General features: G+C 38.8%; 2 protein-coding genes and 2 non-coding genes across 6 annotated transcripts in view; 1 reads left to right on the top strand and 3 right to left on the bottom strand.

Moving 5' to 3' along the window:
• Nucleotides 1-1205: 1205 nt before the first annotated feature.
• LOC115418519 (E3 ubiquitin-protein ligase rnf168) overlaps nucleotides 1206-18264 on the bottom strand; it is a 22785-nt gene continuing 5726 nt past the window's right edge. The window contains exons 2-5 of one of the 3 annotated variants that reach the window (XM_030133023.1): nucleotides 14765-14768; nucleotides 3106-3487; nucleotides 1767-1871; nucleotides 1206-1674 (exon numbers count right to left, since the gene is read on the bottom strand). In XM_030133023.1, the coding sequence (XP_029988883.1) occupies nucleotides 1629-1674; nucleotides 1767-1871; nucleotides 3106-3461 (507 nt within the window). In that variant the 5' untranslated portion in view covers nucleotides 3462-3487; nucleotides 14765-14768 and the 3' untranslated portion in view covers nucleotides 1206-1628. Of the gene's footprint in view, nucleotides 1675-1766; nucleotides 1872-3105; nucleotides 3488-4484; nucleotides 4596-14764; nucleotides 14769-18264 lie in introns of those variants that run through there. The other 2 variants (XM_030133021.1, XM_030133022.1) reach the window with 2 other exon arrangements.
• trnap-ugg (transfer RNA proline (anticodon UGG)) lies at nucleotides 4889-4960 on the bottom strand. The gene has a single exon. It is a non-coding gene; the product is annotated as a tRNA-Pro (tRNA).
• On the bottom strand, nucleotides 5256-5327 carry trnap-cgg (transfer RNA proline (anticodon CGG)). Its single transcript has one exon. It is a non-coding gene; the product is annotated as a tRNA-Pro (tRNA).
• On the top strand, nucleotides 5592-12722 carry cep63 (centrosomal protein 63). The gene is made up of 14 exons (XM_030133020.1): nucleotides 5592-6044; nucleotides 6161-6338; nucleotides 6533-6628; nucleotides 6885-7007; nucleotides 7121-7234; nucleotides 7331-7504; nucleotides 7769-7914; nucleotides 8364-8507; nucleotides 8617-8719; nucleotides 8800-8997; nucleotides 9765-9851; nucleotides 9933-10135; nucleotides 11216-11516; nucleotides 11632-12722. The coding sequence occupies exons 1-14, from the start codon at nucleotides 6004-6006 to the stop codon at nucleotides 11830-11832; spliced, it is 2109 nt and encodes a 702-aa protein (XP_029988880.1). The 5' UTR covers nucleotides 5592-6003; the 3' UTR covers nucleotides 11833-12722.

The following is an 18264-nucleotide window of genomic DNA, read 5'->3' as shown; positions in this document are numbered from 1 at the left end:
AGAAGGTGGTTGTTATTAAATTTGGACGGTTATTTAGTTGACATTTTAGTATATCTAGTTATTTATTAGTTATTTATTAATGATTTATTAATAAGTGTTTGTTTTCAGAATTACATACTTATGGAATTTTTAAAGACATGATTATAATGAACATAAAAAACTTTTTTTTTTACTTTTAATAAAGATGTATGCAAAATATATCTCATGAACTTCAAAAGTCCCTCAATTATACATTGACTCAAGTACAATAATGTCCTGTGGGATATAGTGGAATAATAGCAGGAATCTACAAAAAACTAGAAAAACACTTGGAGAGCGCAGACCTCCGCCAAGGCAGATCAGTGGGCCCCCGTGGCCCCCCCACCCCCGATCACCACCAAAATTTTATCATTTGTTCCTTGTGCCAGTATCAACATTCCCTGAAATTTTCATCCAAATCCGTCCTTAACTTTTTGACTTACCTTGCACACGGACAGACAAACAGACAAACCAACGCCAGCAAAAACATTACCTCCTTGGTGGAGGTAATAAGTATTTCAATGTAAATTTCCAAAGTATGTGACTAAAACTGCATTCCACCAGATCAGAAAATGAACCCTAGAAACAAATGTGTGTTACTTAAAGGATAAATGCTTCCTGGTTAATTCTGAGTGCATCTCACAGACTAACAGTTGACACTACTTGTTCAAACTAGTCGCCACCAAACCAGTGTGACAACAAACGGATTTGTGTCTCCAAACAGACCTTAATACGATGGAGACGCCAAACTCATTAATACCCTGAAGGTTCACTCTGCTGCTCCACAAACCCAGAATGATACACATCTGCCAGTTTTGTTTTTCATTTTACTATTTCTGGTGTGATTTGTGCACATAGGGCAACACAAAAGAATATTTCCATGAAAGTGATGATCCAGTGTTATAATATCCTCTAATGTGGAATACTTGCCAGATGCTCAGTGAATGGAGCTCATAATCCACTTTCATGCCTGAATGAGTCTTTTGTGACTGGCTTTTTGTTATGTATCATTGCCTACAAAAGTAATATTCACATTATGCTGTTTAGAAATCTCCTACTGCCTTCACCTCTTTTCAGTAAATACTTAATGTGTCAAAGAAGATGAAGAGAGAAAAGCAGAATTGTGTTTTTTGTGTAGTTTAAAGTCATGATTCTTCATATGAGCGTCACAGAAATCACAACACGGGTGAAGAAAAATACTTTTATTAAATATTCTGTCAACTAGTTCTCATAAATAAGGAAAAGTAATAAATACTGTTCAATGTCGGGCTGTGGGGATCGTCCACAGAGACCATCTGTTACGAGGGGGTCTTGGTTATCGTGGAGCGTTATCCCCACCCTGACAGCTGAACAAAATCCCACAGCACCAGCTGGGAGAATTAAACCCAGAATAAATAATAGGAAAACAGGGCACCTTTGGCTGGGAACAATACACCGCGCTGACAGGGACACAAATGGACTCTGGATTCTAATGGCCTTGAGTTTTCCTCCACTGCTTTTCAAGGCTGATCAGGACGTCTAGTGACTAAAAAAAAAAAAAAAAAAAAAAAAAAAAAGATCCTGAGAAGAGCTGGCAAAGGGTCACGTGACTCATCCTGGTCGGTCTGGTTTTAAAACGTGTCTTCAACCGACAACCTCCGCCAGGATTTCATCTCCCTTCACGCACAGAGAAAGACACAGAAAATGCATTAGTCCACATTTTCTTTGAATTCTCTCCGCCATTAAAAAGCCATTTATCACAAACTTACACATTGCTGCCAGGGACAATCCTCTCCTGCTGCTGCTTTGTCAAACTGAACTTTCTGAAGAAGGCAGGAAATTTGAGCTTCGTTCTGGAGGGTCTGACAGAAAGACTGAAAGAAGAAAAGTGTAACGTTTTAGACAGTGTACTTTAGAAATGCAGTACATTGGACAAAAGGACTGCAGAGTGGACTGATGAGGAGAAGAATGGGATTATAGAACTGAGAGTTGAAAAGAATCTGGACACGATACACAGGTTACGAATCAGTATACAGTCACAGGAAAAATTATTAGACCACCCTGGTTTTCTTCAATTTCTTGTTCATTTTAATGCCTGGTACAACTAAAGGTACATTTGTTTGGACAAACATAATGATAACAACAAAAATAGCTCATAAGAGTTTAATGTCAGAGCTGATATCTATCCATTCTCCATGTTTTCTTGATAATAACCAAAATCACTTCAGTTCTTACATCAATATCTATGGCATTGTACTGACAAAAACAGTGCTTTTAGGCATTCCATGTTTTCTTTTCTGTCTGTTTTAGTCACATGATACACACAGGAGTTAGTACTTGATTGCATAACCATTGTTTCTGATGACTTTTGATGGTCTAATAATTTTTTCTGCAACTGTATGGTGATGCACTGCAATACATGAGAATACAAACTGATTCTGAAATATCACAAAATACTGAACATGAAATAAAGTATGACAAGAGCGTTATTCATCCAATAAGAGAAATTCAGTATGTGCCTCATATTGAAGTGTAAAAGATACACCACAACCATCTAATGTATAAAATGCTAGTTAAAAATGCCGACTTTTATGCATCCTTCCGTCTCAGTTTACACTGTTAAATTGGACTGAACAGTTAAAATGGCTCAACACTGATCACATCAGACCAATTTAGTGATAAAATGAACCTGTCTGTCATAAACCTTTACATGTAAACTACTAAATAATCATAAATTGACTGTTTTTTGAAAATCACAAAACATAATATCCCAAAACTGAATTATACCATTTTTTTCTTTTAGGTCTACTGGCATTTGATTCATTTTCAGTCCAATTCCTCAAATGTAATATTTCTACTGCAGATGTCCTCCTGTCAGTTATCAGTTTCCACACACCTTCCAATAACCATGTCACGTATTACAGTGTTTGCGGAAAAAGCTAAAAAGTTTGGGAAACACTCAGAGGTCAAAGGTGACTTTCTAAATTTATCATTTGCTCGCATCCTGGTACAATACTTGAAAGAAACCGTGACTGCAACGGTCAACAAACGGGGAGGAAATTGAAGTGAGTATGTTGAATGTTTGTGTTTGTACCATCATGAACCCACCACTCTGATTGTAACGAGGGCTGTTGTTTAGCCTCCATGCTCTGCTGCTCAGCTTCTTGTTTCAGCCGCTCCTCCTCCTCCTTGTCCTGATCCTCTATGTCTTCGTCCTCTGGTATCTGGTCCCACAGCCTGCTGTTGACCCACAGTGCTTCTTGCAGACTAAGGCCACGTCCTATGCAGGTCACTCGACGACACAGGGGACAGCACACAGTGAGAAGCCCACTCCTGACCTGACTCATTGTCTCCAGGCAGGGGTCGCAGAAGGTGTGTCTGCAGTGGAGCACCCGTGGGATCCTGTCCACCCGGGAGAAAGGTGAGAGGCAGACGCTGCACTCTGTGTCCTCACACAGGACCATGGTCAATCTGAAGGAAGGTTGGATGACTGAAAGAAGGAAAATTCAAGGTTTTTTTTATTGTCAATTCACTAGATACACAGGACATACAGAAAACTGAGATGTTTCTGTCACTCCTGCTACTTCAACATCACACAATTTTTTAAAAAAAAAGGTAAAAATAGATTAAAAATAAATAAGTGGTGGAAAAGATAAATGATAATAGAATATAAAAAATATAAATCAAACCTATTCACAATAACGGCGGTAGTGCGATACAATAACATTATAAGGTGAGGAGGTGCATAATGGAACAAAAATGCAGCAGATATGACAATAGTGCAATTAATGTGTAATAAAGTACAGATGACAGTCAGCAGCAGGTAATAATGGTTGGATTATTATTATTTAAGCAGAGAAAAAAATGACTTGTTGAGATTAAAAATCTCTTTTGCTACAGTGACCTGGCCAAGACAACAGCAGCAGAATTGACAGAAAACAGACATTTCAGCCATACATCTACAAAACAAACATACAATACAAACACAAACCATCATACTAAAACATACATACAGAACACCACTAACTATTTAAAAGGTATGAAAAGTAGAATCGACAGTGTTTCTTACAAGCACCTCAAAGCAGAACCCGATTCACTTAGAAAAACATCTACATCCAGATTTATCCTTCTCCAGTTGGTTTTAAAATGACTGCATTTAAAGAGGCCAGCACCTTCATGTAAATTGTTCCAGGTGGTGAAAGCAGAATATTTTAGCTTTCTTTCCCAGTTTTGTTCTGAATTTCAGAACACAGAGACAACAGATCCTGGGAGCGGAGACGGTGATGGATGTAGACCAGTAAGCAGACCTTAAATACATTTATACATAAAAGAATACAGTGTTTTGGGTTGATGAGGAGGAAGATGGTCCAGATCTGAGAGTTTGCTTAATGTCACATAATGAAATCAAGGATAATTTATGAAGGATCTGTTTTATTACTCCAGACATTGATTATATGGTCCAGTATCGGTTCACATAAGTCATAAACAGTATGTCAGAGTACTTACAGTGTGTTCAGATGCTCCTTCAGACCTGGTGTCAGTGCTGTCTCCTCGGGCTGATCTGCACCGTGAGCCGCCCTGCAGTGAATGAAGAGGAGCCGGCTCGTCTGCCGCCTGTTAGGAGTGTCTGCTTGTGTTTGTGGGGGCGGGACAGAAACGTCTCTTTCTGTTCCTCTCCTGGACCAACAGCTGTGGAAGCAGACCGGCGGAGGCACCCTTTGTTCAGGGTCTGATGGAGGGCAGGTGGAGGGACGGGCGTACGAAGGTCTGCATGGAGGAAGGTTGGAACACACAGATGAGATAAGAACCATAGGTATATTCAAGCAGATTACAAACAGTGAGAAATTTTATGTTGATGGACAAAAGTGACCTAAAACTTCAGAAAAATAGTGGGCTCGTCCGGGATTTGAACCCGGGACCTCTCGCACCCAAAGCGAGAATCATACCCCTAGACCAACGAGCCACATGTTAGCAATGTTCACGGCAGCATTTATATTTTGAGATGTTACCTGACTTTTCATACAATAAAACTAATACTTTGTTCAAAACCAGTCACACAGGGATCATACTTCTGAAGAACACGTACCTGTGGAGATGCTAGCAAACTGCTAACCTGTACAGCGAAGGAAACCACGTTCTTGCTAGCATCAACGATGCTAACCTTGACATATGTACATTAAAACACGTGGGCTCCTCCAGTTTTTTATCGACGAAGGCAGATACATAACGACATGTGAACAAAAGAGCGGCAAAACAGCGGGCTCGTCCGGGATTTGAACCCGGGACCTCTCGCACCCGAAGCGAGAATCATACCCCTAGACCAACGAGCCACGTGTCCAACTCGGTAGTCAACCCACGAATTAACCAGTTCACTAATCAAGTGTCTCTGATATTATATCTTAATTCCATCGACATGACTTTAAAGTTATACTCATAGTCTGGCGTTAGTCTAGTGCGGGTGCAAAATCCGGAGCCATTTTAACACAAGCTATGTTAACATACACTTTTCTGAAATGTAAAAACACTCCTCAGTCATACTTTTATGTGACGCGCTTGTGACACAAAAATCCTAACATATATACAAATATAATCATGAGACAAAAACATTGCAATCTATTACTTTATAAATTTCATGTATTATTACGTCTTCTATGGTTACGTACAACGTGCTGAGGTCACCGTTTGAGGGCGGAGCTACCGCCTTAAATCAGGAAATCCATCGTACACACACACACACACAGTATAGTTTACGTTATCTGTAAGTTACTCGATGATGTAAACAAATATATTTAGGTGTTGTGAACAATGTTAGGAACTTTAATTATCACAGAAATGTCTATCCCCGTCTACTCAGGTTTGTTGTGATTAGCAAAAAACTAACAGCTAATGTTAACATTGGCACAGTGGTTGTTATGTCAGTTTGTTTAACTAGTAACGATAGTTAACTTTACCAAGTCTAGCTAACGCTCAAAAGTCGTGTGTACAGAACCAGTACACTTAATTCAAATGGAGGCTTCCTTGGGATCTCTGCAGCATCCTGATCTAAGGTAAAACTATCTTGATGGTAACTCGTTGGAGTACCACAACATCTAACCGTAGGTTCTGTGACCAGTAGCAACCTGTATCTTGCTAAAATCATTTGTGGTTTTAACTTGTGCCTCAGCTCTGTGCTGTCATCGTGCGAGCCAGAGCTTCAGGAGCTGATGAGACAGATTGACATTATGATAAACCATCAAAAGAGAGAGTGGGAGGATGAGATCCAGGCCATGCAGCTCCGTCTGAAGAGTAGAGAAGAGGAACTTTTATCTTCCAGGGAGCTGACAGAACGGAGGGAACTGGAGGTGAACTAATGAACTTTTACTAGAGTTATATTGTACTATTCCGGGGGGCAAGTATAGGCTTTTGTCTTAGATTTTTTTTTTTCTTTTTTTGTACTAAGAGGTATTTCATCTAGAATGTGTTGGTTTCCTGTATTACACTCATGTTACAATGTTTGTCCATGTTTTTACAATATCCTGATTTCCATAAATCACAGATTGGATTACTTCAGAAGCAGCTAGAAAATGTCCAGACTGACCGAAAGGAGTTAATTACCAAGTATGAAAAACAACTGCACAAAGTCAGTGAAGAGGTAAGATGCATGTTTCAATTATATAGTGTGCCACTTTGATTTTTAATAAACCTTTGTCTTATAAAATCTGTTAAAACTTGTCAAACATTATTTTGCACATTTCTTGACATATGTGCTCTAGCCTGGTTAAAAGACACTTGTAAATAGTTGTTTACATGAAATAGCAAATCAAAAAAGCAGTTTGATCACCTTTAAAATTTACATATTGAATAATTCAGCATTTCAGGGAGCATGATGTACATCTTCTCCCCTGCAGTTAAATAAATTAAAGAGAAGTTACCAGAAACTTCAGCGAAAACATCATAAGGAGAACAGCGGAGGAATAAATACTAAAGAAATGGACCATTCAGAAATGACACGACTCAACGAAAAGATTGAGGTGTGCAACAACCAGTCATCTATTATTATTATTATTATTATTATTATTATTATTATTATATTGCAATTTAAAGGGTTAATGGCATGTAGTAATCTTTGATTTTTTTTCTGCAGGAATACAAGCAGCGCTCTGCAGAGTGGGAACAACAGTGCATCCAGTACCAGAAACAATTCACAGCATATGAGAGCCACAATAAGAACCTGACTGATGAGCTCATGCACTTGAAAGTAAAAGCAAAATATCAGCCATAATATGTGATGTCTAGTGAGACAGAGTTTAACATTTTCACACATTATTGTTTTTATTTTTGTATTGGGTTTCAGTCTCATCAAGTGTCCTGGCAAAAGCAGGGTGAGCACAGGGAGTGTTGTTTAGAGCTGCAGCATTTGCGCATTCAGCTGGAGAAGGCTCAGGCCAGTCTGCACTCACAGGAGCTGGAACTTGAGCGGCTGCGACCCCTTGAAATGTGGCTTGGACAGTACCAGCGAGAGCAGCAGGTAGAATGCAAAGAACCTGATTAGAGGTTGAAGTCCTCTACAGAAAATAGCAGGGTTTTCAATGTCTAAAATCCAATAATCTGACTTGTAGGCTTTAAAATGAATTAAAAATTGGATTTGGAAGTTGATATGAAGTAGCTTGTATTCAGCTTCAAAGTTCTAAATTTAACTTGTTGAAACTGCAAAAACCATGATTAAACAAGGTGAAGCAAACTGGTATCATTTAGAGCATGTCATTCACACTCCACTGTCACTGCTCCACAGGTTCATGCAGAGGAAAGAGAAGAGCTGCATGCCACTCTGGACTCCCAGGATTCATTTGTGAGAAGGGCCAGTCTTGAGCACCAGAGGCTTCGCAATGAGGCTGTTCGGCTCAATCAAATGCTGCAAGCTAAAGATCATGTCATCCGGTGGGTAACGTCAGCTGATTCCTGCTGTCAAAAGTGTAGTACAACCAAAATCACACTAGAGGGCAGTCTGTACTCTTAATGCTCATAGGATTCACTGCTGTGTAGAAACCAAAATACCAAAATTGCAAAAACTTAGTTTTACTTGTTTACAGAAGTACCTTTTAAATTTTTCCTATGACAAGAAATAACAAATTTTATTAATTAATTAAATTTTTTTTTTCTTTTAGGTTAACTTGCTTTATTATCCCTGAAGATAAATTTCAGTGGCTGCATTTTGCCCATTTTGCCCATAAAGGCCCAATGCTATTTTTGTGGCAGTTTCCAAATGATTTTTTCTCTTTATTAAACTTTTTTTTTTTTTTTTTTAATCACACATTTTAACAAATTAACATACAGAAGAATTAAATAAAGTTGCAATGCAGCGGTTAAGTGGATGTTTGTGTGTGCAGATCCCTAGAGGACTGTCTGGCAGCTCATGGCAGTACTGGTGTGGAAAACATCAGGAAAGACCTGGAAAGGACTGTATCCAAACTCCACTGTGCCCAAGCAAGTGAGGTTCAACTCAGGGCTGAAGTGACATGTCTCAAAGAGAGGTGAGCAGTCCTCGTGTTTATTTGTGGAATAACATGCTGAATTTGTGGATTTATATGTTTTCAATTTGACATATTATCATCTGCTTCCATCTGATGCTTTTTCACTCAGAATAGAGATGATGAGCAGAGAAAGAGCCGATCATTCAAAGACAGAACAGGAACTGAGGAACATTAAAGCTGAAAATGACTCCTGTGCTGCCGAAGCAAAAAAGGTATTATTACTTTGCAGAGTTAGTGTTTTCTCTGTGAGTTTTCCCACATTTGTATGGTGACCTGTGAATTTGCTCTGAAGCTCAAAGAAGAGCTTCAAAGGGCCCAACAGACTCATAGTGGTGAGGTGGAGGGAATGAGGAAGGAGGTATCGAAGCTGACCAGCGAACTCCACCAACGGGACGTCACCATTGCCTCGCTGAGCGGCTCTGCATCCGCCATCAAGGAGCAACTTCGGACTGAAGTGGAGCGAGGAGAACAAAGGACAGCTGAGCTTAAAGTGAGCCTAGATTCATATATCGATCATTAGGGCTGGGAATCACCACAGATTTGTTGATTCCATTCAGTTTTGATTATCAAGGTCCCAATTCATGATTGGATTTGATTCAGTTAGATTCAGTATCAAGTTGGTTTGGAATATTTCAGTTACAGTACCACTTTGGGGTGGATATGTGATAATGTATTCATTTGGAGAAAGGAACCCTCTGATCCAAAGCATTATTGACATATTTAACTTTTACTGCTGTAAAGTTGTGGCTGTGTTTGATATCTGGAAAGCTCTGGTTATTGGATGACTTGCTCTACCTCCAGAGCCACAGCCCCCCAAACCATATTTATTATATCTATTATTACCATAATATTTAACACTATATTGGCAAATAATGTCACCAAGGGAAGCATATAGATACAAGGAGCAGAGGACCAAGGACTGATCTCTGGGGGACACCAAACGTGAACTCTTGAACTTAAAAAAATTGTTAGGTAACTGAATTGTATTTAATAAACCAAACAAAACCATGAAAATACTAAACCCTTTAATACTAATATGTTGCTCCACTTTGTTTAAAAACATATTTTGGTCAAGGGTGTAAAAAAAGATGACCTCAAGTCAAGAATCAGCAATGACATTAACTCAATCCAAATCAGTAATCGGTAGCATGAATTAACAACAGTATAGTGAAAAGATTGAAATCCAGATTGAATTGTTGGGTGTTGGACACGGAATTCATATGGGACTATATTTTTCCCTGATTCCAACTTTCCCAGATGACTCAGTCTCAGCTGGAGACTCTACAAAATGAGATCCAGCGTCTGAAAGGTCTACTGGAGAGGCAAGAATCTCAATCACCAAAGGTATGTCTGCTTTAATAGATCTGTTTTATAGTCATTAGATCATTTTACAGAATGAACCATATTGTTTTATGCTCTCCTCAGCTGGGAGACTCACCACTCACATCCCTGAGGGAGAGTTATGTATTATCTCTGAGCAGTCTGGAACAGGAGAACCGGCAGCTGAGGCAGGCTCTCAGTGAGATGCATGGTCAACATGGGGTCTCCATCCCGATCTGTCAGGACAAATATGAACAAACTCTGCTCAGCCACACCACGGCTGACCAACCACAGGCTGAGCTGGAGAGGTACAGTATATAACAAACGTAGAGATGGACCAAGAAGCAAGAAAAAGTCTATGGCTCTCATGCATAAATGTTATATATTCACCTTGTAAGACAGGAGACTGAGAAAGAACCCCAAGACACAAAGATATCTCTTATATCATTAATCTCATAAGAGGCAAATAAAGAAATTGTACGTGTTAATCATTAAATCTGCACTGACAAGACTAGGCTGTTCTTACCTCAATAAGGTGAGGAATTGCATTTGATCTTAACATGGATGCCAGATATTTGGTAGTTTACACATGGAAACACCCCAGTAAACAACTGGGGGCAAACCTTAAACCAACAAATCCATGAAATTTGACAAGAAATGTTTGATTCAGACAAAACGATATAAAATACATAAGAAAATGCCCCCTAAGAGCATCAAAAAATATAGATTTTTGAGGACTTTGAGTGATTCAGTTCTTTGTCTTAATTTTTGTATCATTTTATCTAGAGGTAATCACCTTTATATGAATGTAAGCAATTGAATTATTTAAATAACTTAACCATTGTTGAATGATTTTCTTCTTTTCAATAATTGACTTTTTCATGATAATTATGCATTTTTCACTGCACAAAACCTGGCCCTTGTGCTTATTGTGGTTTAGGTTGGGTCCTCTACTCACTCCAGGGGGCGCCAAAGATCACAGGGCACAAAGCTTGTTCTTCTGAGGTTCAAATCAAATTTGCACATGTAAAATACATTCATAATTATACACTGGGTTAGAAGTGTGTGTGTGTGTGTGTATATATATAAAATTTTATGGTCCTTACTGAAAAGTATTAAGTTATTTAGCTGACCACTTCTCTGTGACTTCTCAACACATCAAAAGAGGTGTTAATTATACCAGGACGTATCAAACAGAAAAGGAAAAAAATATATAATTGATGTAAATTTTTGCTAGTAAAGAAAATTAAATGAAGCAAGGAAATGTGGTGCATGTTCTTGAGTTCTTAACATCTCAGTATAGGAACACATGATCACATGACCTTCTGAAAATGTATCTACCTTTATATTTTATTCTGTAATGCTGACTTTTGATGTCTTAAAAACAGGGACAAGATGCATGTCATGAAAGCGAAACCGCAGGAGAACAAGTCGCGTTGTGAGGGGGAGATCCAGAGACTTTTCAAACAGCTGAAGACCATGTCCCACTCCTCCAGACAACAGACCCTCAAAGATCGGCGGTCTCAGTCTCCAGCATCCTCCATGTCATCCTCCTCCAGCTCATCAGACAGCAGGAGACTGACCAGGCAAAGCTCTGTGCCATCTTTAAGTTCTAGTGACTCTGTAGCTGAGGGACAGAGCACCAGAGACTCTGGACGTCTAACACCTGCAGAGAAAGCCATGGCAGTGGTGAGTCAAGTCACAAATGAGACTCTGAGAATGTACTAGTGATGAGGTACAATGGCCTGACCCAATAGTAGCTTACTTTCAGGCTCCTACAGTTGTGTTTTTTCATTCTTTCCAGGACCCTTTGACAGTTTCACCTGCGGACGGCATGGTCTCTCGTTTCTTAGAGGAAGAAAGGCTGCGGACCACAGAGCTGCTGCAAAGACTGGACTCCCACATCCAGGGAATGAAAGACAGCAACATAAGGACAGTGTCCAAGTACCAACCGAGTGCCTCAGGACCCGAGTCTCCTCAGACATCAGCACAGAATGAACAGTGACTGAGTAAGATGGAATAAATGTGCAAAATAGTGCCTTGAAGAGCAAAGCTTTTTGTTTTGTAGGAGGGAAAAAACCCTTTAGTGTGTGCCTCACCTGATTAATCTTATGTATTTATAAATGCATATTTGCAAAACCTTGATGCCATGTGACTAATCAGTTTCCCAGCAAAAGCAGAAAGTATGAGTAAATCTGTGACATAGTTTTACCGAGTACCTCCAGCTCTAATTCAGTAAGTTAATGAGGTTCTGTCAGCTATGAAGTGAATGTTTTCTAATCAGATTACAGTGGACGTTAACCATCCACAGTGGAATCTGCCCTGCTTCAATGACCTCACATAACTGACCCTGAGCTGCTGAATTCCACCCAAACTACTCGACAGTTTTAAAGCATTTCTTTGCACTTCATCTCGTAAGAGGCTGCACTGTCACATTTTTCAAGTTGGCTGGAATGGAGCATTAATGCATTTACGTCCAGAGAAAAAAATGCTGTTACATGCCAAAGGAGTGTCCGTCCTCCCTGCAGGCTTGTCAAAAGCGGGTAAATACCACATATGTACTTCCCCAGACAGTGAGGAGGGAGAAAAGGCAGCTTATACGGTGGCTATCCTCATTTCCAACCTCCCCCCTCCTCACCCACTCTGCAGAGGCCCTTCAGGTAGTCCAGCAAACATTCAGCGCAGGAATGTGTCGGCTATGCCAATGCTGTCATGAACCTCCCCCTGCGGCCTGCTTCGTCCTCATCATTAGGAAGCTTATGGAATGTTAATATCAACCATGTGGGCTGTGGAAACTTTGAAACACACAAAGGCAGGAGGGGGTTGTGTCATTTTTTACTGCTTTTCTAATGAAGGATACACTGGATTTATGAAATAAAATGGAAAACAATTCAAAAAGAAATATGTGTTTTTCCTTTTTCTGAGCTGAAAAATACAGCACATGGTATCTTCTCACTTTGGTATTTGGTAGCTTGCGTTACTAACACTGTAAGCCCCAACAAACAGCACTGAGGAATTTGGCAAGGCAGGCATTCCTCCGGCCGCTCTGGAGGGAGGTGAAAAGGTTTTTATATGTGGAGATTCCTTGAAGGGGCCTAGTAAAAGGGAGGAGGAGGGAGGGTGATTCAACTCCAGAGAGTTTGAACTTTTATGTAATGATTCATAAAAAACATTGCTTTAGGCTACAACATGATGGAGGTCTTGCTAAATTGATTTATTTACTGGATTGGCTGCATTGGGCTTTAACCCTATCAGGAGAAATATAACAGCATATTGTGAACAAGGGACAGTACCTTCCCTTGAAAGGAATGCTCTGGCTTAATTTGTCTCATATTTGGAACCCAGTGTTTCCTTCTTGCCATTATATAATGTTCCTTAAAGGGGAATTTCTGCTAGTGCACTTCTGTAATGTCTTGACTTGTGAGAGACCAATAAGGCATCCATTGTTTCTATGTTGATGCTAAAAATGTTCATCAACGGTTTATTCTTGATAATGATAATGTACATATAATACTATAGTGTGGATTTCACATGGACATTCTTATTTACTAATGAGGAAAAAACAAAGCCTGTAAACTTGATCTAAATGTGTTTATTTGGTCTTATTTTTAAACTATTTAACATGTGTTCATGTTTTGAGAACCACATGTACATGAAATTAAGTTGTGATTTAAAAAAAAAAACATTTCTTCTACATTATAAAATAGGTAAAGTTTTCAGGTGACACACAAAAGGTAATAAATATGGTCACATAATGTTCATTAATGCGAAAAAGAAAAATCTTGTCAGTCTTCTCAGTATTTATAGATGAGGGTTTTTGTGCACTGGATTGCAGTTTTTTGTTAAGTAGGTTCCAAAAAAGAACCAAAAGTTCGTTCAGATGTGTCCTCTATCCTCATATAATATGTTTATGCAGTTGTTTTATTTACCAGTACTTCTAATCTGTTTTGTGAGGTGAGGACAGCTTCGACCTTTCAGTAAATCTAATCAGTTCATCTTTGAGTGAATATTTGTACCAAAATAGGAAAAATTCCATGAAGGCGTTCCTGAGATGTAGTAGTAGACAAACAAGGGGTCAAAATGAGTTTGACCTTTGGACCTTAGGTCACCAAAGTGTTTTCAGTTCACCCTAGTGCATTGGAGAGTGTTTGTACCAAATTTAGTGATGCTTTGTCAACGTGTTCCTTTAATATCCAGTTTGACAGGTAATGGGCTTTGACAGACACATGATCTTACAGAGATGTGCAGTGGACAGTTTTGGAAACAAGAATAAGACTGGATCTTACATTTTCCACAGTTCAGTTGTGTCTACTTAAACCTTAGTTCCAAAAGTTCTAAAATTAATGAGAAATAGATTCAGCAAATATAATTCTAGGGCGATTACTGGCAATAAAATGTTTTTGTAAAAGTTGATCATTATTACCTTGAATTTTGGCCCCGAGGGTCATTTCAGGAAACATAACATTTCAAACCGACTTGAGTTCTGTCAAGTCACACACAAGACACTCTGACCCACCTTCTAAATCAGTGGTTCCCAACCTTTTTTGTCTCGTGACCCTATTTTAACATCACACATTTCAGGCGACCCCATATATTCAAAATGGAGACTTTTTTTTTTTTTTTTTTTTTCAAAAATGTATTTGTTTTCGATCATGTCAAAGTTTACTATACTATGTTACAAATAAATGTTAATTTTAGATGACATTTAGTCTATATAATGTATATTATTAAGGATGGAGGCAGAAAAGCCAGGTGTAGATTACTGCACAAAGTGAGAATTTTATTTTCCTTGGTCAGGATATGTACAGTCAGTCCAGCTTGGATTTACAAGGCTGACAATTAATACTGAACAAACAATAACTCAAACTATGAATTATGAAAGAGCTGCAGCATCTGAAACTGACCACAATGAACATTTGACAGATAAACAGTACCACAGTGCTTCAGTTTCAGCTTCAGTTTGTCATGTCTTTTATGTATTGGGATTGTCTCTCTCAACTCACCATATATTTTTAATCAGTAAGTTTTTTATTTTTATCATTTACTAGAAATTTCAGGCGACCCCATTTGAATTCCAGGCGACCCCACATGGGGTCCAGACCCCAAGGTTGAAAAACACTGTTCTAAATAATCTGAAATGTTACTGTCTTTTGAATGTCAGTGCCACTGTAGACAGTTGTACCTCATGTGAATCATTTCCAGTTTTCCTGTCTTTTATTTATTTATTACAACTCAGAGCAGCATCAACCATGATGACACAATAATTTGACACAATGAACAGTCTCCTTTGGTTTGTGATCTATGTTCATCTGTGTTTTTTGTCTTTGACTGGAACATAAATATTCAATTAATTTCTATTTCAATATCTTGACTTTCTCTTTCTTTAAGTGTTCCTCTGGACTTGTACAACTCGGAGCAGGTGCAGTCATTTCTTCACAACATAACATTTCATTGGTTGTCTTGCTGTTCTTCAAACCAGCAACAGAGGGCGCAATTAGATGATGCTGGCCTTTTAGATCTGGCCTTGTGTCTGGTTTCTTTGCCTAAAATTTACCCTGGTCCTGTCATAAAACAGGAATGCCTTTACTGCCCAGCACCGTGCTGAGAGGCTTATGTCACAAACCAGACATGTGAGTGGATGCACAAAGCCAAATTATCTATTAAGCTCTGACCGCAGTACATCTCAGTGTGTAAACACAAGAAGACATGTGGAATCCAAGCAGCCTGTGAGCGATTTTGGAATCCAGTCTTTTGGCATTTCTGACACATGGAGACCTAATCACTCCCATAACAGACCAATGTGCATATTATTATTCTGATAAACCTGTGTACATCTGGTGAACACTGGTGGAAAAGGCACTGCTCATTATCATCTGAGAAATCTAAAGCATTTGTTAGAGGAATTTACCTTATCTGCAAGATCATAACTTGTCATGGGAATAAAGAATGAAGATAGATTGTTTGTGTAAAGGCCTGACTTACCTCTGTAGAATGACTGAGAGGCAGTGAATGTTGGCGGGGATTTCTTCAACCAGGGTAGATTGCCAGAGGCTTCCTGAGTATGGGAAAGTTAAATATCTCTGATTCTGGCAGTGATAACTGAATCAAGTATTTTACCACCATCTGCCAGCAGCTGGCTGAAAAAAATACATTTGTAGGAGTGTTGGATAGTGTGTGAAAAACGTAATCACAGTCATCCACGTGAGAAATGTTTCCTCTGTATGTTTGAGCGCTCCAATCGGGTTGTTGTACCTTGACAGAAGTGATAAACACATCTTTTTGTGAATTGCTGAACTTCCTTCGTGAGATAAGATGTGATAGCACCTTTTCCCAGAATTGTTGCAGCCTGCATGCATTCTTTGTTGCACATTCCATGGCGGGGCTTCTGAGAACATGCCTGTCATGCTTAGCGTGCGTTCATGTCCCACTTCGGGTTCTGGCCACGTCCCTCATGTAATGGGAACGTCTCATTGTTCTGGTGTGTGTGAGCACACTTTAGGGAGTGGGTGCAGGTCGGCCGGACTGGTCTCTGGACCGGGTACTTGGAATCCTGCAGAGACAGAGGGGCGCGTTCTTCCTGGGCCGCTCACTGTTCTGTGCCAGGGGGAACCGAGCCAAAGAGGCCAAGAGGAAAAGACTCATTTCTCTCAAACACAATGAGTGCGTTTACATGCACACTAGTATCCTGGTTATGTGTTTGTTGGCATGTGGCGGCATGTAAACACTGGTGGATAAAGTTTTCTGACATTTTTTGCTCAAGTAAAATTTGCAGTTACTTCTGTTGCAAGTAAAAGTAGCACATTATGACTGTTATTTACTTTACTTTAGTAGCATTACAAAAAACTGTCCAGCTAATTTATTTATTTCGAACATGCAAAGAAACAAAATAAAACGAAGCAAATTAGACAAAAACAAAATAGCATTTAAATAACCAGACTCTGTCTTCAAATACGTGCAAGTCTGAATTTTTCATGGTCGAAAAGGAATAGGAAGAAGTCTAAACTTATCTAATCCTACCCCTCAAGTGCTTTTACAGCTTTATCGCTAACTTAACACAACAATCAAACAATACGTTTTTCCTAATTTTAGCATTCAACCACAACTAATACATAATGCAGTAATTGAATTATACACAACATGATCATGGCAGTACAGTCATACAAACAGACTCAACAATTCAACAGTTTTCTTCAATAATTACACTATGTTTATCAATACAACATCATCCATAAACAAACAGCGTTCACTGTCATTATTTAATACTGTACCTCACAAGAATCAATTCTTTATATCTTTTTTTTTTTTAACTGAATTATGTTTGATATTTGTTTTATCTCCACACACAATTTGTTCCACAATTTTACTCCACAGATGGTGATGCAGAAACTTTTTAACGCAGTGCACACTTTATGAATCTTTAGATTTAATTTTCCCCTTAAATCATAGCTTTCCTCTCTTTCACAAAACATTTCTTGAATATTGCCCGGCAGTAAGTTTTTCTTTGCGTCATACATTATTTGAATAGTTTTGAACTCCACATACCTGATCAAATGAATTATTACTTAAAAGACAGCTGGTAACTAACAACCTTTTCAGTCTTTCTCTGCAGAACTTGTTATAAGGCTGTACAATGTGATATTATGCACGGCACAGTGAAAAAAGTCACATTATATTTTGATTGGAACGCCTGTAACTTTAATCACAGGATGCATTCAGTTTGTCCAAGACCTACTATTGATGATGGTACCGCTGCGTAAAGTCTTCTCCATCACGTCCTAAAGATTCTCAGTGGGGTTCAGGTCTGGACTCTGGTGGTTATTCCATGTGTTAAATGATGTCTCAACCTCCATGAACCTTCACAGTTTGATCCTGATGAATTATTATTAGTATGAAAGTGTCTGAGTCATCAACAAAGACAAAAAAAATCACTGATGTTGAACCTGGTTTTTCAGTATACTCAGGTTCATTTGACCTCATTTTGTGGACTCATAACATTACTAAACCAGATCATAACATTGTCCCCCCAGGCTTGTAAAGTAGGCACTAAGCATGATGGGTAATCACTTCATCTACTTCTTTTCTCACCCTGATTTGTCCATCACTCTAGAATGGGGTCAACCTGGACTCATCAGACCATATCACTTTTTTTCTTTACAATGTCTCATTTCATCTGATGCTTTATTGCTTGTTTCAGAGTATTGTGAATCACACTCTACATGTGATTTTGATGATGCTTTCTGTTTTTCCTCATAAACTACTGACTACTACTGCGACTGACAGTGCCTATATTTTTAAATTATTTGTTGACCTTGTCCAAATCTTACACTTTAAAAAATTACTGGTGACCTAAACTACATTGCACTTTAAAAATAATGCCAAACTCTTGCTATTACTTTGTGTTATTACTAAATTATTATCTGTTTTTTTTTTTTTTTTT

Source organism: Sphaeramia orbicularis, chromosome 4 (assembly GCF_902148855.1).
Source record: "Sphaeramia orbicularis chromosome 4, fSphaOr1.1, whole genome shotgun sequence".
In the NCBI taxonomy this organism is placed as follows: domain Eukaryota; kingdom Metazoa; phylum Chordata; class Actinopteri; order Kurtiformes; family Apogonidae; genus Sphaeramia; species Sphaeramia orbicularis.
This window is presented reverse-complemented; position numbering and strand designations above follow the sequence as displayed.

Excerpts from the sequence above, each read along its gene's own strand:
- cep63 (XM_030133020.1), top strand. The coding sequence starts at position 6,004 with ATGGAGGCTTCCTTGGGATCTCTGCAGCATCCTGATCTAAG. Across the intron at positions 7,008-7,120 it reads GACTCAACGAAAAGATTGAG|GAATACAAGCAGCGCTCTGC; the intron begins GTGTGCAACAAC and ends TTTTTTCTGCAG. Across the intron at positions 8,720-8,799 it reads GTGCTGCCGAAGCAAAAAAG|CTCAAAGAAGAGCTTCAAAG; the intron begins GTATTATTACTT and ends TTTGCTCTGAAG.